The 19,026-nt window shown below is 54.2% G+C and overlaps 7 protein-coding genes across 7 annotated transcripts; 4 read left to right on the plus strand and 3 right to left on the minus strand.

The window, feature by feature from the left end:
- Positions 1-445: 445 nt before the first annotated feature.
- On the plus strand, positions 446-2,145 carry ACRALDRAFT_1059673 (uncharacterized protein). The gene is made up of 2 exons (XM_071016079.1): positions 446-902; positions 1,383-2,145. The coding sequence occupies exons 1-2, from the start codon at positions 553-555 to the stop codon at positions 2,032-2,034; spliced, it is 1,002 nt and encodes a 333-aa protein (XP_070879557.1). The 5' UTR covers positions 446-552; the 3' UTR covers positions 2,035-2,145.
- A 479-nt stretch (positions 2,146-2,624) lies between these two features.
- Positions 2,625-4,226, plus strand: ACRALDRAFT_2039160 (uncharacterized protein; the record flags this gene model as incomplete). Its single annotated transcript, XM_071020935.1, has 9 exons — positions 2,625-2,649; positions 2,728-2,815; positions 2,890-2,961; positions 3,035-3,068; positions 3,153-3,366; positions 3,486-3,577; positions 3,714-3,848; positions 4,027-4,053; positions 4,140-4,226. The coding sequence occupies 9 exons, from the start codon at positions 2,625-2,627 to the stop codon at positions 4,224-4,226; spliced, it is 774 nt and encodes a 257-aa protein (XP_070879558.1).
- A 1,306-nt stretch (positions 4,227-5,532) lies between these two features.
- Positions 5,533-6,334, plus strand: ACRALDRAFT_2024498 (uncharacterized protein; the record flags this gene model as incomplete). Its single annotated transcript, XM_071020226.1, has 2 exons — positions 5,533-5,535; positions 5,606-6,334. 2 exons carry the CDS (start codon positions 5,533-5,535, stop codon positions 6,332-6,334), a joined length of 732 nt encoding a protein of 243 aa, XP_070879559.1.
- Positions 6,335-6,914: 580 nt separating this feature from the next.
- Positions 6,915-7,949, minus strand: ACRALDRAFT_2094933 (uncharacterized protein; the record flags this gene model as incomplete). The annotated part of the gene is made up of 3 exons (XM_071022698.1): positions 6,915-7,216; positions 7,312-7,613; positions 7,774-7,949. The coding sequence occupies 3 exons, from the start codon at positions 7,947-7,949 to the stop codon at positions 6,915-6,917; spliced, it is 780 nt and encodes a 259-aa protein (XP_070879560.1).
- Positions 7,950-9,303: 1,354 nt separating this feature from the next.
- Positions 9,304-13,445, minus strand: ACRALDRAFT_1073650 (uncharacterized protein; the record flags this gene model as incomplete). Its single annotated transcript, XM_071018128.1, has 5 exons — positions 9,304-9,648; positions 9,679-10,928; positions 11,036-11,257; positions 11,848-13,282; positions 13,356-13,445. 5 exons carry the CDS (start codon positions 13,443-13,445, stop codon positions 9,304-9,306), a joined length of 3,342 nt encoding a protein of 1,113 aa, XP_070879561.1.
- A 2,191-nt stretch (positions 13,446-15,636) lies between these two features.
- ACRALDRAFT_2096409 (uncharacterized protein) lies at positions 15,637-17,388 on the plus strand (the record flags this gene model as incomplete). Its single annotated transcript, XM_071022783.1, has 3 exons — positions 15,637-15,865; positions 15,907-17,266; positions 17,331-17,388. 3 exons carry the CDS (start codon positions 15,637-15,639, stop codon positions 17,386-17,388), a joined length of 1,647 nt encoding a protein of 548 aa, XP_070879562.1.
- Positions 17,389-17,709: 321 nt separating this feature from the next.
- Positions 17,710-19,013, minus strand: ACRALDRAFT_2024503 (uncharacterized protein; the record flags this gene model as incomplete). The annotated part of the gene is made up of 3 exons (XM_071020227.1): positions 17,710-18,084; positions 18,178-18,804; positions 18,870-19,013. 3 exons carry the CDS (start codon positions 19,011-19,013, stop codon positions 17,710-17,712), a joined length of 1,146 nt encoding a protein of 381 aa, XP_070879563.1.
- Between the last annotated feature and the right edge of the window lie 13 nt (positions 19,014-19,026).

Consider the following 19,026-nt stretch of genomic DNA (forward strand, 5'->3'; position numbering starts at 1 on the left):
TAATACGGTATGCATGTATGTCAGTGGCTCAGCAATAATTTCGACGGATTTCTACCTTTAACGCGTATACTAATAGTGGGGAGTTGTTTTAAGAATCCGTCGGAATTTTTGCCCACTTCGTACGGTGGGTACGAAGTAATACCTACGAATACGTTGTAGTGTACTAAGTACGAATATTGACAGGAAATCAACCAAGGGACAATCGAAACAGTCCAATCAGATTGGGTTGCATGTGAAGTTGTGGACTGTCAAGTCACGTGCCCTCGTTGCAACGGCTCAGAATTCATTTCTGCCATCTGATGACTTCGTAGCTATCTCCAAGTTCGGCACGCGGCGCTCAGCGAAATCAACTTGCCAATCATCTCGACCCTTGGAATTTTCAATTGACTCGTCTTTCGATTCTGGTTCTTTATTTTTCTCCAACAGCCACGGCTGCCCCGGACCGGCTGGAGTGGATATGCGCTGGAATTCATCCAGCTGTTACTTAACCTAAGGGGTTATATCTACATCCGTCACCACCATATCTCCCCCCAACACGGGACGAAAGACCCAATGGTCCAGTACATCCTGACACCCTGGCGCGATCGTCGCGAGCTTCTCGACGTCAGGCGCCAGTTCTACCCGGCTGAAGTCTCGGTACTTTCAATGGCCGACGCAGGGGCTGGCGCCGCAACAACGGCGGCGTCGTCAGGTCATGTCAGCTCAGACACTGGCGCAGACGCAGAAAGGCAACAGGCCAGACACGATGCCGTGGCTCGTGTATCTATGTGGATGCAGCGCGGGGCGTGTCCTCACCTTGTTGAGTCGACGGCGTTGCTGACCGCAGCCATTCTGAGTGACGCCGCGTCTGGGAGTACGGGGACCTACGCTGCGCGAGCTGCGTATGCTGCGGCGTTCAGTCGGTATGTTTGTTGCTGAGGCGTTTTGTCTGTCCCCTTTATTACCTTCACTTTCCCATTTTATTTCCCTGGGCGTTTTCCCCTTTCCTTTTTTAACGCCCTACCTTCTCGTTTTTCGTTGTGATTTTTACGGAAAAGACGCACCGCCTCAATAGCGGGGTGGTTTGAGACTTGTCGCAGACTGTGCAGCCATCCATCAGCTAGGTTATCGAGGGATTACGGATGGAATGGGTGGATGGGTGTACACATTTACGCGGTCTGGCTGTCGTGATAAGGTGCTCGTTTGTGGTCAACGCTTGCTGGTGCAGCTTGGTGATCCCTTACTTCTGTCATGTCGAGTTCCTTTGCTTCGTATCTCATTGTCTAAATCCCAAGTCGTGCGGTTGTCTCCCGTCACAGGTTCATATTGTTGGCGCGCTCCATCGCCGCACTCTCATCCCCGTCTTGGAACATCGAGGAAGCCGACTGACATTCCGCGAAAAGATTCGTCACTGGCCTCCTGGACGGTCATCAAGACAAGCAGCGAAAGATGAGTATGTACGCAGTGGCCAAGACGATCGGCCTGCCGGCCACCTTTGTGGAATTGCGCCATCAAGCCACGCACGAGCAGCTACCGTCACTGGCCAAGCTGCGGTCCGCGTCGCGTAGGGCGCTGACGTGGATCTGGGACTACTACTGGCGGCATTTGACCGAACGGCAGAACGATAAGGAGGCGGCCGCAGATGACGAGGCTTGCCGAACCGCCGTCCTCACGTACCTGGAAGGAGGGGATAAAGACCGGGGAGAGCTACGGGCTCTGGTCAAGAAATGGGGCGATGTTCGCGTGCTGGAGACGCTGGAGGATGTCGCAGACGCGCCGCCCTCCAATGCCGTCATGCTTTGCGCGCTTCGGTTGTCGAGAGAGTTGATGCAAGGTGGTTTGATGGAGGAATTGAACCAGACGATTAAAGACGCTGAGGAGGTGAAGACGGAAATGCAACGCTTGCGACAGGAGCTTGATGATGCGTCCCGTGTTGGAGCGGGGGACGCAAAGGGCCAATTGTTGTCGACATCGGTAGGAATATCGCCTGAGGGGGACACGGGTTGGTCACGATACGAGGGAGTGTGGAGGCCGAAGCCCATTGGCATGGTATGAACCACCATAGGTACTCGAAGATGAGTTTTTCAGCACCAATGATACCCTTGCAACGGCCGTTGGAATGACCTAGGGGGTGAATAGGTAGATATTCCATCTTATGGCCTTTTCTCTCTCCTGAATTCTCCTCTGATGAAATGCAGCTTTGAGGCTCTCATATTCACTGTCCACATTTTACTCATGCGGGGTATCACGTGCCATTCCTCGTGAGTGGACTTTTGGAGGGTGGATGACCTCACTCCGATTCTGTTCCGGCACTTTAGGATGTACGGATACGCTACTCCATGCAAGAGGATTCAAGTGCCTCACGGTATTTGTAATCGCGTCATCGTTCGACGACAACGGTCTGCACCGTATTTTTTAAGCATAAGCCACCCGCTTCCCTGCCGTCAACCAAATCGCCGTTTATCATTCACCCGCCTCGCCTTTCATGTATAATTTCCTTCTTCGACGACCATTTCTGACTCGAAATTCCAGCGCCATCACTGCCACGGTGTGTTTGGTCCCGTTACCATTCCAAGCCCCAGGCCGCGTTGGATCGGAAGTAACTAAACAGTTAATTCAATGGGCAGCTTACCTCCGCCAGAGCCATGCATATCCAGTCGATTCCCATGTGTATGCAGATCTTCATGGCCTGATTGTTATTGGTCTCAATATAACGAAACTGGCTGACAAAATATGATGATGCCGCAGGGGTGGGCAGTAGTAATAACTACGCCTACCTGGTACGAGACGATAAGACCAAAGATGCCGTCATTATCGATCCTGCCAATCCGCCCGAGTATGCTCCATTCTCCTCCGCATGTCCCTTTCATAGAAATCGACTACGTGTTGACATTGTTTACTGTGTTCAAGAGTTGCTCCCATTCTTAAGAAGGCCATCGAGGCGGGGGAGATTAACCTGACGGCTATCGTGAACACGCACCAGTTCGTACTCCCTCACCGACACTATGTCGCTTCTCCATTCTGTTCAGAGCAGGATACTTACACCCTCTCACAGCCACTGGGACCACGCAGGGGGAAACCATACACTCGTAAGACACCGATCTGCTCTCCCTCTAGCAACGAGAAACTTTCAGCTCTACATGAAGCGGACACGCATAGCTCACACGACATAGCTCGCAAAACTCAAGCTCGACAAGTTGCCCATCATCGGGGGAAAGGACTGCCAGGGCGTCACCCAGACACCTGCACACGGCACCTCGTTCAACATTGGCAGCATCACTGTCAAGGCGTTACACACGCCATGCCATACGCAGGACAGCATCTGCTGGTTCATGCAAGACGGTGATGAAAAGGTTGTCTTCACCGGAGACACCCTCTTCATCAGCGGTGAGTCCCCCTTTACCCGTCTCTGTGTCGTCTGAACCATAAGGTGTAGAGATGTATGAGGTACACACGGAGTTTCCCGTCCCTTGGTGGCTGACGTGCGAGGTTTGGCTTGTTTTTAGGATGTGGCAGGTTCTTTGAGGGTGATGCCGAACAGATGCACAAGGCATTGAACGAAACTCTTGCCTCGTTGCCCGACGACACGGTTGTCTACGTAAGTTTCAGATTGCTTCACGCACACATTGGCGGCCTGGCCTGGGAAAATGCCGACGCAGGTCTAACCTGCGTGGCCACGGGGTTGACTGGATAGACATAGTGGGCATGGTTCGACTAACATATGCCTCTTCTAGCCTGGACACGAGTATACCAAGTCGAATGTCAAGTTTACGGAATCGGTGCTGCAGAACGATGCCATCCGCAAGCTGCAGGAGTTTGCCGAGAATAACCAGGAGACGCAGGGAAAGTTTACCATTGGTGATGAGAAGGTATGTCTTTCGCACTCTAAGAACCACAAGTGTCCGACACAGGACCCGTGGAACTGGCTCGGAGAGGATGGGGAATGCCCATCCAAAGCGTGCCATTTTCACCCCGACCCCGTACAAGAGGGAACACATGCGAGAACCAGACTAACGAGTATGTGTGTGTCCCACGTCGGTGAAACAGAAACATAATGTATTCATGCGTGTCGATGTAAGTCGCCGGTCAACTTGTCTAGTCCAGCTGCTTCGGGTGAGGTGGCTGGCTTGTGTGGTGATACCCAACTGACGATCCGATAGGACCCCGAAGTCCAGAAGGCAACGGGAGAGAGTGATCCCGTGGCGGTAATGGCCAAGTTGCGGGAGATGAAGAACAACTTCAAGTGAGTGAGGCAGTAAGTGAACCGAACCGACCGCGTCCTCGCATAGGACATGATCTTTTGGCTTGGTCTTGCAAACACGGGCAGGTTGAATCTGGGCTCAAACCAGAGGAGAAATGAGTTGTAGGCTGACGGGACGGTTTCTTCCACCCTGGTACAGCCCTCCTCCGGAGTCTAAGATTTAGGATGAATACCATATGGGCCAGATTCAACAGACACGAATTGGATGAATTAGATAACGGTTAAATAGGCCCGCTGCATAGCGGCCATCTCGACTGAAGTGTTCAGGACTCCCCGTTGGCCTAGTGTAGATAGTCCAAGAACAGCCAGACACCGAGGCAAGTTGTGGCACGTTGAATGTGAAATTGTATGTCTGTATATAAAGTTTATTTATATGGGATAAACCCTGGTGGACTGAGGCCAAAGGACGGAGAAATGGAACAGCAAGACACAAATCAGTCAACAGTCAAGATACGGCAAAGGATGTCCCGACAAGCACCACCACCAAACCACTGAATGCAGATAGGGTGGAACAGCCGAAATAGCTGGCGGACTGCGCGACGTAATGAAACGACAAACGCAGCGGTTTTTAATATTGCTTCACCGTCCACACTCGCGCGCTGTAGGTAACTGAGGCGGCAAGCTCTAGCAATTGCAGAAGCGGGAGAATCCTACATGGATTCGAGAAAGATTGCATAAACATCACGATGACCCGTCTGGAATTTGAGGGACAACTGATATCATCAAGCGACAGGGTAGCCATTCTTAGGAATACTTTGCAACATTCATCATGTTGGCAAAGGTTTCCGGAGGTTGCGCGTATGCTCAATTTTGAGCATTGATCCACACCGATGAACTTGTCGTGGAAGATGGGACACCGGTTGCTAAACTATAGCAGGGAGAGATGGCGCCAACAGTCGGTGATAATAACCATCGTGATTCCGGATCAGGTTGAGGGTTGATGTGAGGGAAGATGGAAGAGCTTTAGAATAGACGAAGGATTTTTTAGCGACCAAGATATGCCTAGAAAATACAGTGTGAATAGTAAGCGAGATGCACAGTAGAATGGGCAGTAACGGACCGGGAATTGATCCGTATTTTACACTCTTCACCATCACCACTTTATCGGAACAATCAATCCCGACCTGGTCTTGCGTTCTCAACGCGATTGGTGCTTCAACGTCTTTGGCCTCAGCTCGCCAGCTCTCTCAGGCCAAACCGGCGACGCCCCAGGACAAAGCAGATCTGCAACGCGTCCATCGTCAGACAAATCCTACCAGTCCTCAACATAATCCGTGAAACCTGAGTTCAAAATGGTACTCAATCTCTTGATCTCCAATCCCCCACCCTCCCAATGTCGTCGCATGCTAACATACTCTCAACCAGCCTGCCAAACGCAGATCCGGGAAGAGCGCCTCGACATCAACGAACAAAACAACGACGGTATCGAAGCGGCCGTCTGCCCTGGCGAAAGAACACGGCCTAACAGGCCGCGAAGAAGCCGAGATCCACGAGGCCTTTACGCTTTTCGCGGAACCGCAGCCGGGACACAAGCACGGCGTGATCCCGACGTCCGAAGTCCGCTCGGCGCTCATTGCGCTGGGCATCCCACCGTCGTCCCGCGCCGAACAGGCCGAGTTCATCTCCATCCTCGACCCGGACGGCGAAGGGTACGCGCGCTACGAGGACTTCTTCGCGGTCTGCGCGCTCAAATACCACGCCCGCGTCGACGAGGACGAAGACGAAGAGGCCTTTGCGAGGGAGGTCGAGGAGGCGTTTGCGCTTTTCAGGGGCGGTCGCGGAACGGGTCACGACTACGACTTGGGACATGCGGAGGACGATGAGGACGACTACGACGAGGACGACGACGACGATTATGATATCACCGGCAAGGGCAAGGAAAAGGCGAGCACGAGGGCCAGGGCGAGGGCATCGAGGGACGGCGTCATCACCCTGGGCGACTTGAAGAGGGTCGCGGCCGTGCTGAAGGAGGATGTGGGCGACGACGTCTTGCGAGACATGATCCTCGAGGCGAATGCCGGCGCTGGCGTGCAGGCTGGCGTGGCCAGGGAAGAGTTTGAGGATGTCATGCGCCGCGCCGGCGTCTGGAAGTAACTCGGCATTCCCGTTTTCTTCGCATTGTCTTTAGGATCTGGTTTCTTTGCGGTTGGGTGGGGAGGTTCTGGAGTTTGGAGGATACGATACCCGTGACGGATGGTCATTTGCATAGGAGCATGGCGTCGAAAGGAGACTGCTTTATTCTTTCCTTTTTGTTTTCCGGCTTGTATCATTTAAGGGAGGTACAACCGCCCATTGACGTACAACAACTACATATAGGCATCTAGATTGGGCGGTACTGAGTAAAATCGACGTTTGGTTCGAGACATCTTGTCCCATGACGAAAATGGATTGTGTTCTATCAAGTTGACTAGCTGGTCGGCATCAGCCCCTCAACTAGAGCGAAAATTGTAACAGAGGACCGCCCGTGCAGCCGTGCGTCTCATTCCCGGTTCTATTCAACTCCCCGTGTTCTCGCAACAGTATCAACTTGGCCCGATGTTCTCCTGACACGGGATATGGTGGCCACCCACCCAAATGGTTTATATAACGCTGAAACGCGCCCTTGGAAAATGCAACAAAACCGTCCCCGCCAGTGACTTCCCCATCATCCATCTTGTATGCGGCCTGGCCCTCTCTAGGCAGGTCCATCTACCGCCCCTACAGCCGCTGCGGCAGCCTTTTCCTTCTCCCTTTCCTCCGCCCTTTTCTGTGAATCCAGGACAGCCCGGAGCTCTGGGGGCGGGTTGAAACCAGCATGATCCTGGTGGCGCTTGTAAAAGGCATTCTCCGGCTTGGGCTGTAGCTCAGCGGGCAACTTCTCGGTGACGCAGGTTAGGATACCGTCAATAGATTTCTTCTTGGACGAATCGCGATGCCAGACGGAGATGAGATGCGAGTTGAAGCGGACAGAAAAGCCGACACCGCAGATCTGGTCGTCTGTGGGCCATTGTCAGTCAGGAAGCCGTCTAGGCCCGCCAACTCATCCCATGGGTTCCGACACGTCGACCGGGGGAACAGGGGAGGCAACATACCATTGTCGAGGGCACTCTGCAGTTCTTCCCCGATCGCCAGCAGCTGAACGTGATTCCAGACATCGGGACCAATGGCCTTGGGCACGCGAAAGCTCCAGGCACCGCCGTTGATGTTCCGGCGGTCTTCCCAGACGGGCCTGAAACCCTGCTTGAAGAGGTAGATGGACTCGCGTGTCTTGATCTGCTCGACGGGGGTGTTGTTGTTGTACTTCCAGAAATCCTGGACTGATTCGATTTGGTCGCCGAGCCGTTCTAATTCGACCTTGTACTCCTCTTCACTTGTTTTGTGGTCCTTTGACTGCCTATGCGAAAAGAGGGAAAAGTCAGCATGTAAGTCCAGCCCAGTCCCTTCGAGCCCCGTAACGGTTCTTTCGGTATGAAGGAGCTTCCTGAGTGTGGTACCCTCGAGGTGGGGAGATAGATTTGTGAAGGGGGCCCGGTGGTAGAAGGGATTGAACTCACTTGTCGAAATAGACATTCCAATAGTGCTGGGTAGGCAGAGGCCGCATAGCCTTCAGGAAGTTGCGCTTTGCATCATCGCGTTGTTCGGCAGGGGAGCTGATATTTGCAGCGTTGGGTCCGGAGCTCTGGGACAGGCCCGACAGGTCCCTGGTGAATAGAGATGGCCTAGCAGCCATGGCGGACGGTCGGCCGGTTGGGTTGATGATGGGGAGGGGTTCTTGGGGTTTGGGTTCGAGTTTCAAAGGCCAACAACGTTCGGCAAAGGGAAGAAGACACGGTGGACCTGGAATAGAAGGCTCTCTCGAGGATTTGATGTTGGTGAGCTGGACAATGGTAGACGTCTAAGTGTCGCGTTGTTTATTTTGTCGCACTTGGCTGGGATAGATGACGATGTTTGGCGGGATGCAGAGGGAAAAGAATCAGGGGAAATGTACCGTACAATCAATAAGCACGGATGGACCTGCAGCTTAGACCTCCCCTGTCCAATGAGGCATACATAAGTACGGCCACATGATGGACGGGACTCGACTATACTTGGACAAGGGGCATCACAGCGGCGGTGGCATCCACAAGGGAGAAGAAACGAGGGGTTGAGGGGTTGGTTGGACACGGACGGAGCTTGCAAGAGTTGGGGAAGCTGGAGAGTGACCACTCCTTTGTCTCAACGGCTCGGTGTTCGATGTCCCCTGACATGCATCTGGCTTAGGGTCGTCACTTTGTCCAATCGTCAAACGTTCAGGGGGAATATGACGAGACGGTTTTTCTTTACAACGAAATAAAAGAGTCCGAGAAATGTTTATATAATATCTGACACTTTTGAATTCTCTTTTCTCGATCAAACAACAAGACTGACCGAGTCTTCAATCTTGGTACTTGTACATGCTGAGTACCTACTTCCAGTGGTAGGTAACCCAAACCCCGCCACTGGCTACCTCCACCGATGCCCCGCCCCCTGAAGATCAACTATGTACATACGTACCCCGTACCTTGGTAAACGGGCCCAGGCAAGCTTGAGGACCGTTTCATGTGAATAGATGCTCCAGAATTCGCTTCTCTAGCCGTCTCGTCCAGATCCTACCGATACTTTGAAACATGCCCAAAGAACAGAGACCGCCGCGATTGATCCGGATCATGTAGGTTGCCTGCCTTGGATGATGTGATGGAGGATAGGAAAGTTGCATTACCACTCTACAAGGTAGAGAGCCTAGACAACCCAAGTTTGAAAATCCGACTACCCATGGTGGAAACCAGGCACTGATTCACAAAGTCAACCTATGAGCCTGGATGAGCAAGGCGATGATCAAGCTCCATCCCATTTCCAGTCTGGTCACTGTCCTACCAGGCACGAGACAATTTATCCGCCGAAGGCCCAGCGTACATCCTTATTCATGTCCAAGAGCTCCTATACAGACCTATGAAAAACTCCAGAGAACACCACGCTACTGAAAACGGATACTTTGGCGTTTTCTCCTCTCGACATGGCCCTTCTTACCCCCCATGGCAGCCAACGCCACTTTCCTCTCCCTCTCTTCAGATGTTAATTTTCTCCCCCAAGGGCGCCCTGTTGTCGAAATCCCTCGCCCACCTTCCCATGTCGTCTCCAATCTTTCTCCTGAACATTCCGAGGTCATTGAGCAGGTCCTTCATGTAGTCCTCCATGTCGTCGTCTCCGCCGGGCTCCGAAGCGCATGCCGTGCTGTCCGAGTCCCCGTCGTACGACGTCGCGTCGTCCTCGTTCTCCTTGTCCCCGTCGTCGATGCCCCTGTCCTTGTCACCTGACCCTGGCTCCGGGGACGTGACTTTCACCGGGGGGATCGGGTTCTTCAGGCTATCCAGGGCCAGCTTGAGGTGCAGCCGGAGCGCTTCGTTCTCCGTCTGCAGGCTCCGGATCTTGCCCTCCGCCACAAGGGTCCGCTCCTCCATCATGCGTTGCATGGCCGCCACGCTCTTCTGATACTCCTCCAGTTTCTCCTCCTGGTCCTTGGTCGAGTCCTTCTCCCGCCGTCGCGATTCCGACACGGACAGCTGCAGCATGCGGATCTCCTCGGCCATCTCCTCAATCTGCGCATCACGCTGCGCCGCCGACACGTGGTCCTGGTTGACCACCGCGCGCGTGCGGATCCGCTTGGCCTGGTCGGCGTACCGGAGCGTCGACAGTGTCTCCTCGTAGTCCGAGGGCGCGATGCACGCGATCATGGCCGTCTTGCTATTGCCACCCAGCGAGTCCTTGAGGAGCCACGTCAGGATCGAGTCGCGGTACGGGACCACGTCCCTGTTGCGCTTGCGCGCGTTGTGTTTGGCGTCGGCGAGTGCTCCTATCACCCGCCCGAGCGTCGTCAGCGACTTGTTGATGTTGCTCCCCTCGCGAAGCCGCTGCCCCGTGGCCTCTGTCGACTTGGCTCGTTCGCTTCCCGCGAGGTCCACCAGCCTGATGCGCGAACTCCGTTCCGTCGTCTCGTCCGTGTCCATGTCGTGCTGGATCTGCTTGAGCATGATGGTGAACACCGCGTGGCTGCGGCTGCTCGTGTCATTCATCTTGGTGCTCGCCGTGGTGCGCGACGCGTCGCCTATTGTCATGTACCGCAAGATCTCGTTGAGGCTACGGACGGGAACCTCGGTCAGGTCCTTGACATAGGGTCCCTCGGTGGGCGACTCGCGGATCTTGAGGTAATAAGGTGGCTGGTTCGGCACCACGGGGACGAGCAGATCCCGCACGTGTTCGTTGTATACCTCAAAGTAGGACACTCTGACGTTGTAGGAGATGTTGGGCGTCTCGTTTTGGGCCGCCTCAATACGCTCGAAAAGGTCCTCGCATGTGCGGGGGATGAGGCCCGGCTCGTCGGCCGTCCCCATCATGGTGTAGCTCTTGCCCGAACCGGTCTGGCCGTAGGCGAAGATACAAGTGTGGTAGCCCTCGAAATTATGGTCGAGGAACTCCTCCCCGAGGCTGTTGTAGATGTCTTCCTGGGTCGCATAGTGCTCGTCCTCGCCATCGTGGCTCCAGAACGAGTTGTCAAAGGTGAACTTCTTCTCCTCAATCACCTTTCGTGATCTTGTCTTGGCATTTGCTGGGTCAAGGTCGTCCGGTATGAGCAAGGTAGTCTGTTGGGTAATGGGATCCATCCGAATAAGGCATTGTGCACCGCGTTGAATTTCTATACCATGTCCATCTCGTCGTCAGTCACTCGCTCCCTCACGTTCGTCTCTCCCATGATACCATTCCCATAAACCTGGGAAAGAAAATCAACAGAGCGAGACCTACCCCTGGGAAGAAATTTCCGCACGCGGACGACGACTCGAACATTGCCTCCGCCATCCATCCTGAGGTGTGGTGGAAGCGTTCCATCGCGAGATCGTAGGGAAGGAGTCGAAGCGGAGGACCGAACGATCCGGAGTTCAGGAGGGGAGGCGGGGCTTGCGTGGGCGGGCATCAGTCGCGAATCGAGAGCCATCTCCAACAGTGTTTCGGTGATGTCGTCGAGGACTTCGCGGAAGCGTTGACGTTGGAATGCCCACAATGTCCCCATTCCAAGCTCCTTCTCGACATGGGTGATCTCGACGACCCCTGTCGGTGTTTACTTCCTTGCCCAATCGGGAGCCGTTGGGTTGGTGGGTCGCCGTTGCCAGATCGACCAGAAAATACAACGTATAGAATGCACTTGCCGAATCAAGCTGGCGGCAGCTGGTACCAGAAGACGGAGAAACTCACGGTAAGGAAAATGAGTGACTTCCGTCGCCGATGAGATTAGACAAGTTTCTTCCTCGTTTTAAACAAGTATGTATATGACGTTCGCTTAGTGGATATTGTGGAAAAGTCGAAAATGCAGATTGCTGGAGATGTTGTTTATTTTTCTACCTGTGGATAAGCAGTCAGTCAGACTCTCTCGGTGTGACGGGTACGTGCCTAAGTACGTTGTACAGACCGAAGGTACCGGTACGAGAAGGAACAAATATCGCTAGCTGGCTGTCGTCGGTCACGCAGCCCGCTTAAATGCGGTGCACCCAAGTAAACACGCCCATTGTCACCCCGATGCTTCTATGGCCGCCTCAGCCCCTTTCCCAAGAGCTCCCTACCCACCTCTGTCACCAGCTTTTCCTCCGGGAACGACTTTTGTTTCGCGAGGACGGTATCCTCGGCGTCCATCGCTCGCAACAAGTCGGCCAACTCCCCTTCCAGGGATGCGCTATACACGAGGTATCCCAGCCCGAGCAACATGCCTTGTAGAGCTTCCGGCGATGCTTCTTCCTGTCCGATGGCCTCCAACACGGATGCGGCAAGTTCTACTTGGTCACCCTCCGGCAGCTCTTCGACCGACCTTTCCCTTCGGGCCTTACCGTTCGCCAAGGCCACGTTGAACATGAGGGACGCCGACGCGACCCTGACACTACTGTGGTTGTCGTCCAAGAAACTAGACGATATCAACTGGACAATAGGGGTCCTGATGACTTCATTTTGGGCAATCTCGTCTGCATACAGAGGAGACGAGAACAGATTGCAGGCCATCTGCAACGTCACTAGGCGAAGCGCATAAGGGCAATTCTTGTTCGCATTGACCGCTTTGAGCAGGGAAGTGGCAGTCGCGTGTCCCTTCTCTTCCGCATAATAGCCACTTATCCGTGGGTCGAGAACGGCACATCGGAAGAGGTCAACTAAAGCGAAAAGACTGTCTGGCGGGGACGACGCGGCTGCTCCTTGCAGCAAGGTCGCAAGCTGGTCCATATCGGGCAATACTGCTTCGGCCGGCCCCTGTTCTGCGCGGACCTCCACAAAGTGTTTGAGCGCCTGGACGCCCGGCTCTTTTGCTGTGTTTCCCATTTTCGCCAGAAGCTTCTGCATTGGCGGCACTTTGGAGAACAGAACTGGCTTGCTGGTGGGGTGCGCAAAGCTCGGCAGGTGTAGCGACTCGTGAGGATGTCGTGGCCATGCCATTTGGACCAAAAGCTGGACATTGCCACGCAGGGCAGCCGGGTCTGCTCCGCTCCATTGATTCTCCTTTTCGCCGCGTAGGAAGGTCACGAACGTCGGCGTTGCCCGTACAGAGAAATGGTTACCCACATCCCGAGCATGGGAGATGTCGACCTTGACGAGGACGGCCTTGCCTGCTGTTTCGGCGGCTAGTTCGTCGTATAATGGATATAGTGTTCTGCATGGTGGGCAGGTCGCCGAGGTGAAAAATATCACCGCGCAAGACTTCTCGGCTGACTCGAGGGCGGCGTTGAGTTCTCGCAAGTTGCTCGCGATTCTCACGGTAGATGACGGCTGCGGTTGAGAAGAGGTTGGTGTGCTGTTTGCCGTGGCGGCACCGTTTTGCTGAATCCCCAGGATTGACCCGCTCCGCCTGGTGGCGTTGATCGTCTGGTTGAGTTGGGGCATGAGCATTCTGCCCATGGGAGAGTCCAGGACGGCTCGTGGCATATTGATGATATGATCCGGTATGCCTTTTCCGACCAGAAATTTGACGAACGAGTCGGTAAAGTTGTTGCAGTTGTGCGTCCACAAGTCATATCGCTGGGGTGTGTGAGCTACGTTTTCATTATTCGTCGACGAGTCGAGATTTGGGTGAGCCGGGATCACGACATACCTCTGCCGTGAAGATGGGCCGCAACGAGTCTAAATATTCCACAATCACATCCATGGGTAACTCTGTGGCTCCGAGCGGTATTCTTTGCATTGGTTGTCCGAGATGAGATGATCCAGGTGCAATAGCAATTATGCCGCCGTCATACACATACTCGAGTCCGTCTAGCAGAACCGAAGTGTGGTAGATCGCATCCAGCCGGAAGCCTAGGAGCCCTTCGGACAGCTGACGTGCGAGCCCCTGGGATAAGTCATACACGAGTAGTTGGACCTCCATGACGAGAGACGCTGCTTAGCACTTCTAACTCTTCGTCGTAGATGGATGAGGGTCGACGGAGAGTGCCAGTGACGCCCGCGGAGAAGGCTGGGGGATCAAGAAAGGGGTATATCTAGTTTCCGTTTTAATACAGACAAGGCAAGGCTCTATTTTCTGTTTGCCAGAGTACGGTAGTTGAAGCAGGGAGCTTACACGGATGTAAGTTGCTCCTAAACCAAACCCCTCGAGGCAGCAGCTGGACGACGACGACGACGCCGACACCGTGGCGACGACTGTTATGTCACTGTGTACAAAGTACTGCGAACTATGCTGGAATTAAGAGAATTAGTCAGCATCACCACTCGCATCACGGGGTATTTCCCTGTCCCAGAGCAATCGCGTAAAGGGAGGACTTTCAGCACGTATTACGGTATGAACTCGCAACGTAATTAGTTCGCCGCTCGATCTATCGTGATATCCTTCTAGGATCTCCCTTTTTATAATGTGGCAACTAACGCCTTGATTCTTCTTGCCTTCTGGAGTAGAATAAGTTTGCCGCTCACTGTCAGCTCGTACAAGAGAAGGACGGCACCCATGTCCTTTAATTTGCCTCGTTTCTGTTATCGTCTCCCCCTAGATATAGAATAAATACACGCTTGGATTTCATCTGCTCAAGAATCCACGTTAAATCAATCAGCAATTCTTCGCAGAACCGCGTCCTTCATGCATCACTTGATCATGCCCAGGTGAATCAATAAGATCTCAGTTCAATTCCGCCGATCAGAACGTGATGCCGCCTGCGGTTCGGAAGCCTGTCATCATTGGTCTTTTGACACCCTGTTACGATTTGATTCAGCACAAGCCGTTGGCTTGCTATTGCAGTCACTTGTTTGAAGGAGTAGAACGGGGAGTAGGAAGCGCGATCGAGGATGCCAGGCTTGACACGACCTTTATAGTCCACACGCAAGCGTCTTACAGGCTGGCAAAGCCATCAATGATCTTTCCATTGCCTAACAATAACAAAGATCGATAAAAACGAAAGCCAAATGCCAAATGCCCACGCCCCAAAATCCAAAGACGCGACCAGATACGCAGCACTCAACTCGAGACGTAAGCCACAGTAACTCGCAGGCTGTCTTAGTTTCTCAATGTATGCCTTCCACGACGAAGTTAAATTCAGCCAGAATTAGGATCCTGATCTGATCAGCTACATAAGAATGAGTGTGTCGCCCGCGGGAGTTTTGCCTAAGCGCTGGAACCATCCCACCACCCTCGCTTTGGTGGCCTCAGAGTGAGTATAGAGAGGCTCGCTCGACCTCTGCACAGCGGGTTAAGGTAGCCAGCACTCGGTTCAAATTTGGGCCAACTTTTGGTGAGGTTGACTATTGACATGCGTTCTAGGTATGTCGCGGCTTATGTCTCTGGCACTCTCCATGGCCATACGAAGTAGGCGTTCCTACGAGTACGGTAGATTTTAACACTAATAACGACATAACGACACCTTGCTTTGTCCCTGTTTCGCGAAGGAAATAATTAGTAGGTACCGTGTGTGTACGTTGTATTTGCATGTAGGTACTCCGTATTGAACCTGATTCTTTGACACTGGTACTGGTTACAAGTTACAACTTACAGCACGACTCGAAATACTTCCCAAGGGGCTCCCCTGGTTTCTACGCCCCACCTCATTGGTAGATGCCCAGATTGGGATTGCCGCTTTCAGGTTCCAGGGGGCGTTGGACTTTAGATCCCAGGAATTTTCGTGTGCCACTTCATCGCTGCGTGTTCTTCCATCCTCACCTCCTTCACCCCCCGAGTTGTGTTGTCCTTCGCCCTCGTCCTATCTATTTGTACTACACAATCTTTTAATACACGGTGTCGCATTTGGGACACCGTGCTTACGTTTCTTCAAATTTCGCTCTTTACCTCTTGTTTCCCGCCGACGCTCTTCGAGTAATGCAATAAGCTTCGCTTCCTAGATCCCAACTTCTCCCTCATCCCCCGGGACCCCCGCGTCGGCGACGAGCAACAAATGCGTAGAACGCCTAGTACACTGCCGACCATCAGAAACGCCAGGGATCCTTACGAAAAGCCAGGCCGATTTGCCCCAGCCCGGAAGCCTAGTTTTCTAGCTGGAATAGTTGCTGTCATCATGTCGCAAACACAAAAGGCAAGATGGGTCAAGACCGCGGCGATCTTGTGCTTCGTCGTCCTTGGATTCATCTGGCTCTCACCAAAGGGGGTTGACATGTATAATGGAGGTAAGTGGGATGTGAGCGCCGACGAATTTGCGAACTTGCAGTTGACCCTCCATCTCCCGGTCTAGTTTCGTCTGCATCTGGCCAGGTCCCCGCCGATTCCTCCTACGGCACCGATCGATGCACCAAATCGAGCTCGAGCTCGAAGCCGATTGTTCAGTACGTATTGATGATCGACGCCGGCAGCACAGGCTCTCGCATCCACGTTTATAAATTCAACAACTGCGGTCCCACACCCGAGCTCGAGCATGAGGAATTCAAGATGACCGAAAAGTCCGTTGGCGGTCTTAGCAAGTACAAGGACGACCCCGAAGCTGCCGCCCGGACTCTCGACCCACTCATGGAGGTTGCGATGCAGACTGTGCCGGACAAGCTCAAGGGCTGCACTCCGGTCGCCGTCAAAGCGACCGCTGGCTTGCGCCTCGCCGGTCCCGCCGCCAGCGAGAAGATCCTGGAAACTGTTCGCAGCCATCTTGAGACGAAGTATCCATTCCCCGTCGTCTCCAAGGAAGAGGACGGTGTTGCCATCATGGACGGTTCGGACGAGGGCGTGTATGCCTGGATCACCACGAATTACCTCCTAGGCAGAATCGGCGGTGCCGACAGAAATCCCACTGCCGCCGTTTTCGACCTCGGCGGCGGCTCTACCCAAATCGTCTTCGAGCCTACGTTCAAGGGCCTGGCCGACGAGAAACTAGCCGAGGGCGATCACAAATACGACCTCTCCTTCGGAGACCAAAAGTTCGAGCTCTACCAGCACTCCCATCTCGGCTATGGCCTGATGGCCGCCCGGGATGCCCTCCACACCGCCTTCCTGGACGAGCTTCTTGAGTCCAGGGGCTCTGATCGAGAGTGGCTCAAGAAACCGCTCGTGCATCCCTGCATTGCCCCCGGTTTCAACAAGGTGACTGAGGTCAAGCTGCCGGAAGGCCACATTCTTGGAGCATCGGTCACCCTCAACTTGACGGGCCCCAGCCACGCAGCTCCCGCTCAGTGCCGTGCACTATCCGAGAAGATCCTGCACAAGGATGCCGAGTGCAAACTGGCCCCTTGCTCCTTTAATGGTGTCCACCAGCCCTCCCTAGCCAAGACTTTCATCCAAGAGGACGTCTACGTCTTTTCCTTCTTCTACGACCGCACCAAGCCTCTCGGCATGCCCGACTCGTTCACCCTTCGCGAGATGCACGACCTCACGAACACTGTCTGTGGCGGAGAGGAATCGTGGGATCTCTTTTCCACCATTCCCGGGGCACTTGAGGAGCTCCGGGATCGGCCGGATCATTGCCTTGACCTCAACTTCATGATGGCTCTTCTTCACACTGGCTATGAAATGCCCATTGACCGGGAGGTCAAGGTTGCTAAGAAGATCAAGGGCAACGAGCTTGGTTGGTGTCTAGGCGCCAGGTGAGTAATATCGACCGACTAGCCTTTATTCCGTTGCGGTACTCCCATGCTAACTGTGGTCTAGTCTCCCCCTTCTGGCTCCTGGTTCGGGCTGGGAGTGCAAGATCAGCCAAATTGTTTAAGATTCTCTGATGACTTCATATGGATGCGTGTTTTGGCTGTGTAGAAATTAATAGGCGTTTGCAATACCACGGCCAGGTCAGAGACGAACACTGATGACAGGACGAGGACGTGGCTACAATTGACACGACATGACTTGGCAAAGGACACAAACAGAGGGGCCGGAACGGCACGAATCGGTCGTGGGATTTGGATAATATCCCGGTGACACCGAGAGGGTGATATAGGATACTACCTGAGGAGCGTTCTTCCGTCTTGCGTAGTTGTCTTGGGCCCATACTAGATATATACTGAGTCGAACACGCATAGCGTCGACCTCTTAATTACAACGGCGTTGGTACCATTTCCAGCACATCGTCCATCACCTCCTCTGGTCCTACGTCTTCCAAGAGCGCCTTGACAGCTTCGAGCTGACTGCCCCATTGTATGCTCCTCTCTTCCTCTGGTCGCACGACCTGTATCCGGTGTAGATACGTCTTTTTCAGAGCCAGGGCCACCAGCGCGGGCGTAGCGTAATTTAGGCCGTGTAGCGGCGCCAGCGCCTTGATGAGCTGCTCAAAGTGCTTTGTGGCGGTGGGACTGACACCACTCCGTACCGCCCGGTGCATACGTAGAAACGAGATGACGTTCATCTGATACCGGAAGACGTCTATGTCAACTTGCACCTCCTGGCTTAGTCTCGCCAGGGTTGCGAGATCCTGCGTCGTACAATCAGTACAGCTGTCTCGACGTAGCAACCAGCCATTGAAGACCTAGCTCCGAAAAAAATGGGGGAGGGGAACATCACTCACGACGTCGCTAAGGAGAGGATCGTCGCTCACGGCCGGCTCCCCGTTGCAGGAGCTTTTCTTGACGACGCTCTCCATGCTGCCTGTCTCGGAACCCCTGCCGACAGTGCCCTCTCCAAACTCGGCCTCGTCGAGGTTCGCAAAGCCGTGGTCCGGATCATGCCAGTGCGCGAGATAGAAATAGTCGTTCAGGTGCGGCGTGACGCGGGCAGCGCCCCCCGAGCGGGCGGCCAGGGCAGCGATGCACAGGAACTGCTTGGGCGCCTGCTGGACGGAGGTGCGGGTGAAGATGCGCCGGGTGCGAAGGAGTTCGAGGGTCTGGATCTGGACGGCTTTCGGGGCGGTGTCGAGGTTCTTGGCGATGACGAAGTTTGCGATGATGTTGGTAGTAGGGACGGTGCTGGGGCTGGGAGCCCGGAACGACGCGGTGTGGGGTGTGAGAGTGTCGGGGCGGGGGGCGAAGTAGGACGATTCGGGGGCGTCAGCATGGCGGGACTGGAAAAGGGAGCTGGTGCGGGCGGCGGCGGGCGGGGATTGAGGGACTAGGATGGCGGAGGTGAAGTCATCTAGGGTGGTCTGCGGGTGGCAGTGGATGACAGCGCATCGTAGGCCGAATGTTTGGGTAGCTATCTGTTTTCTCTCATCAGGGACTGCGACCGGGAAGGTATGTGTATTCTCATTTCGTGGGAACTCACGAGCTGTAACTCTTCGACTAGGTCGTCTAAGGCTTCAGGGGTTGTGCTCACGAGACAGTGCTCTCGGCTCATGAGACAGAGTAGCCCGGCGAGCTCAAGATCACTAAGGCCGTGGACCTTGGTGAGCAGATGATCATCCGCCATGAGTTTGCCGGAT

This window comes from Sodiomyces alcalophilus (assembly GCF_042370955.1).
Source record: "Sodiomyces alcalophilus JCM 7366 unplaced genomic scaffold ACRALscaffold_1, whole genome shotgun sequence".
NCBI lineage: Eukaryota > Fungi > Ascomycota > Sordariomycetes > Glomerellales > Plectosphaerellaceae > Sodiomyces > Sodiomyces alcalophilus.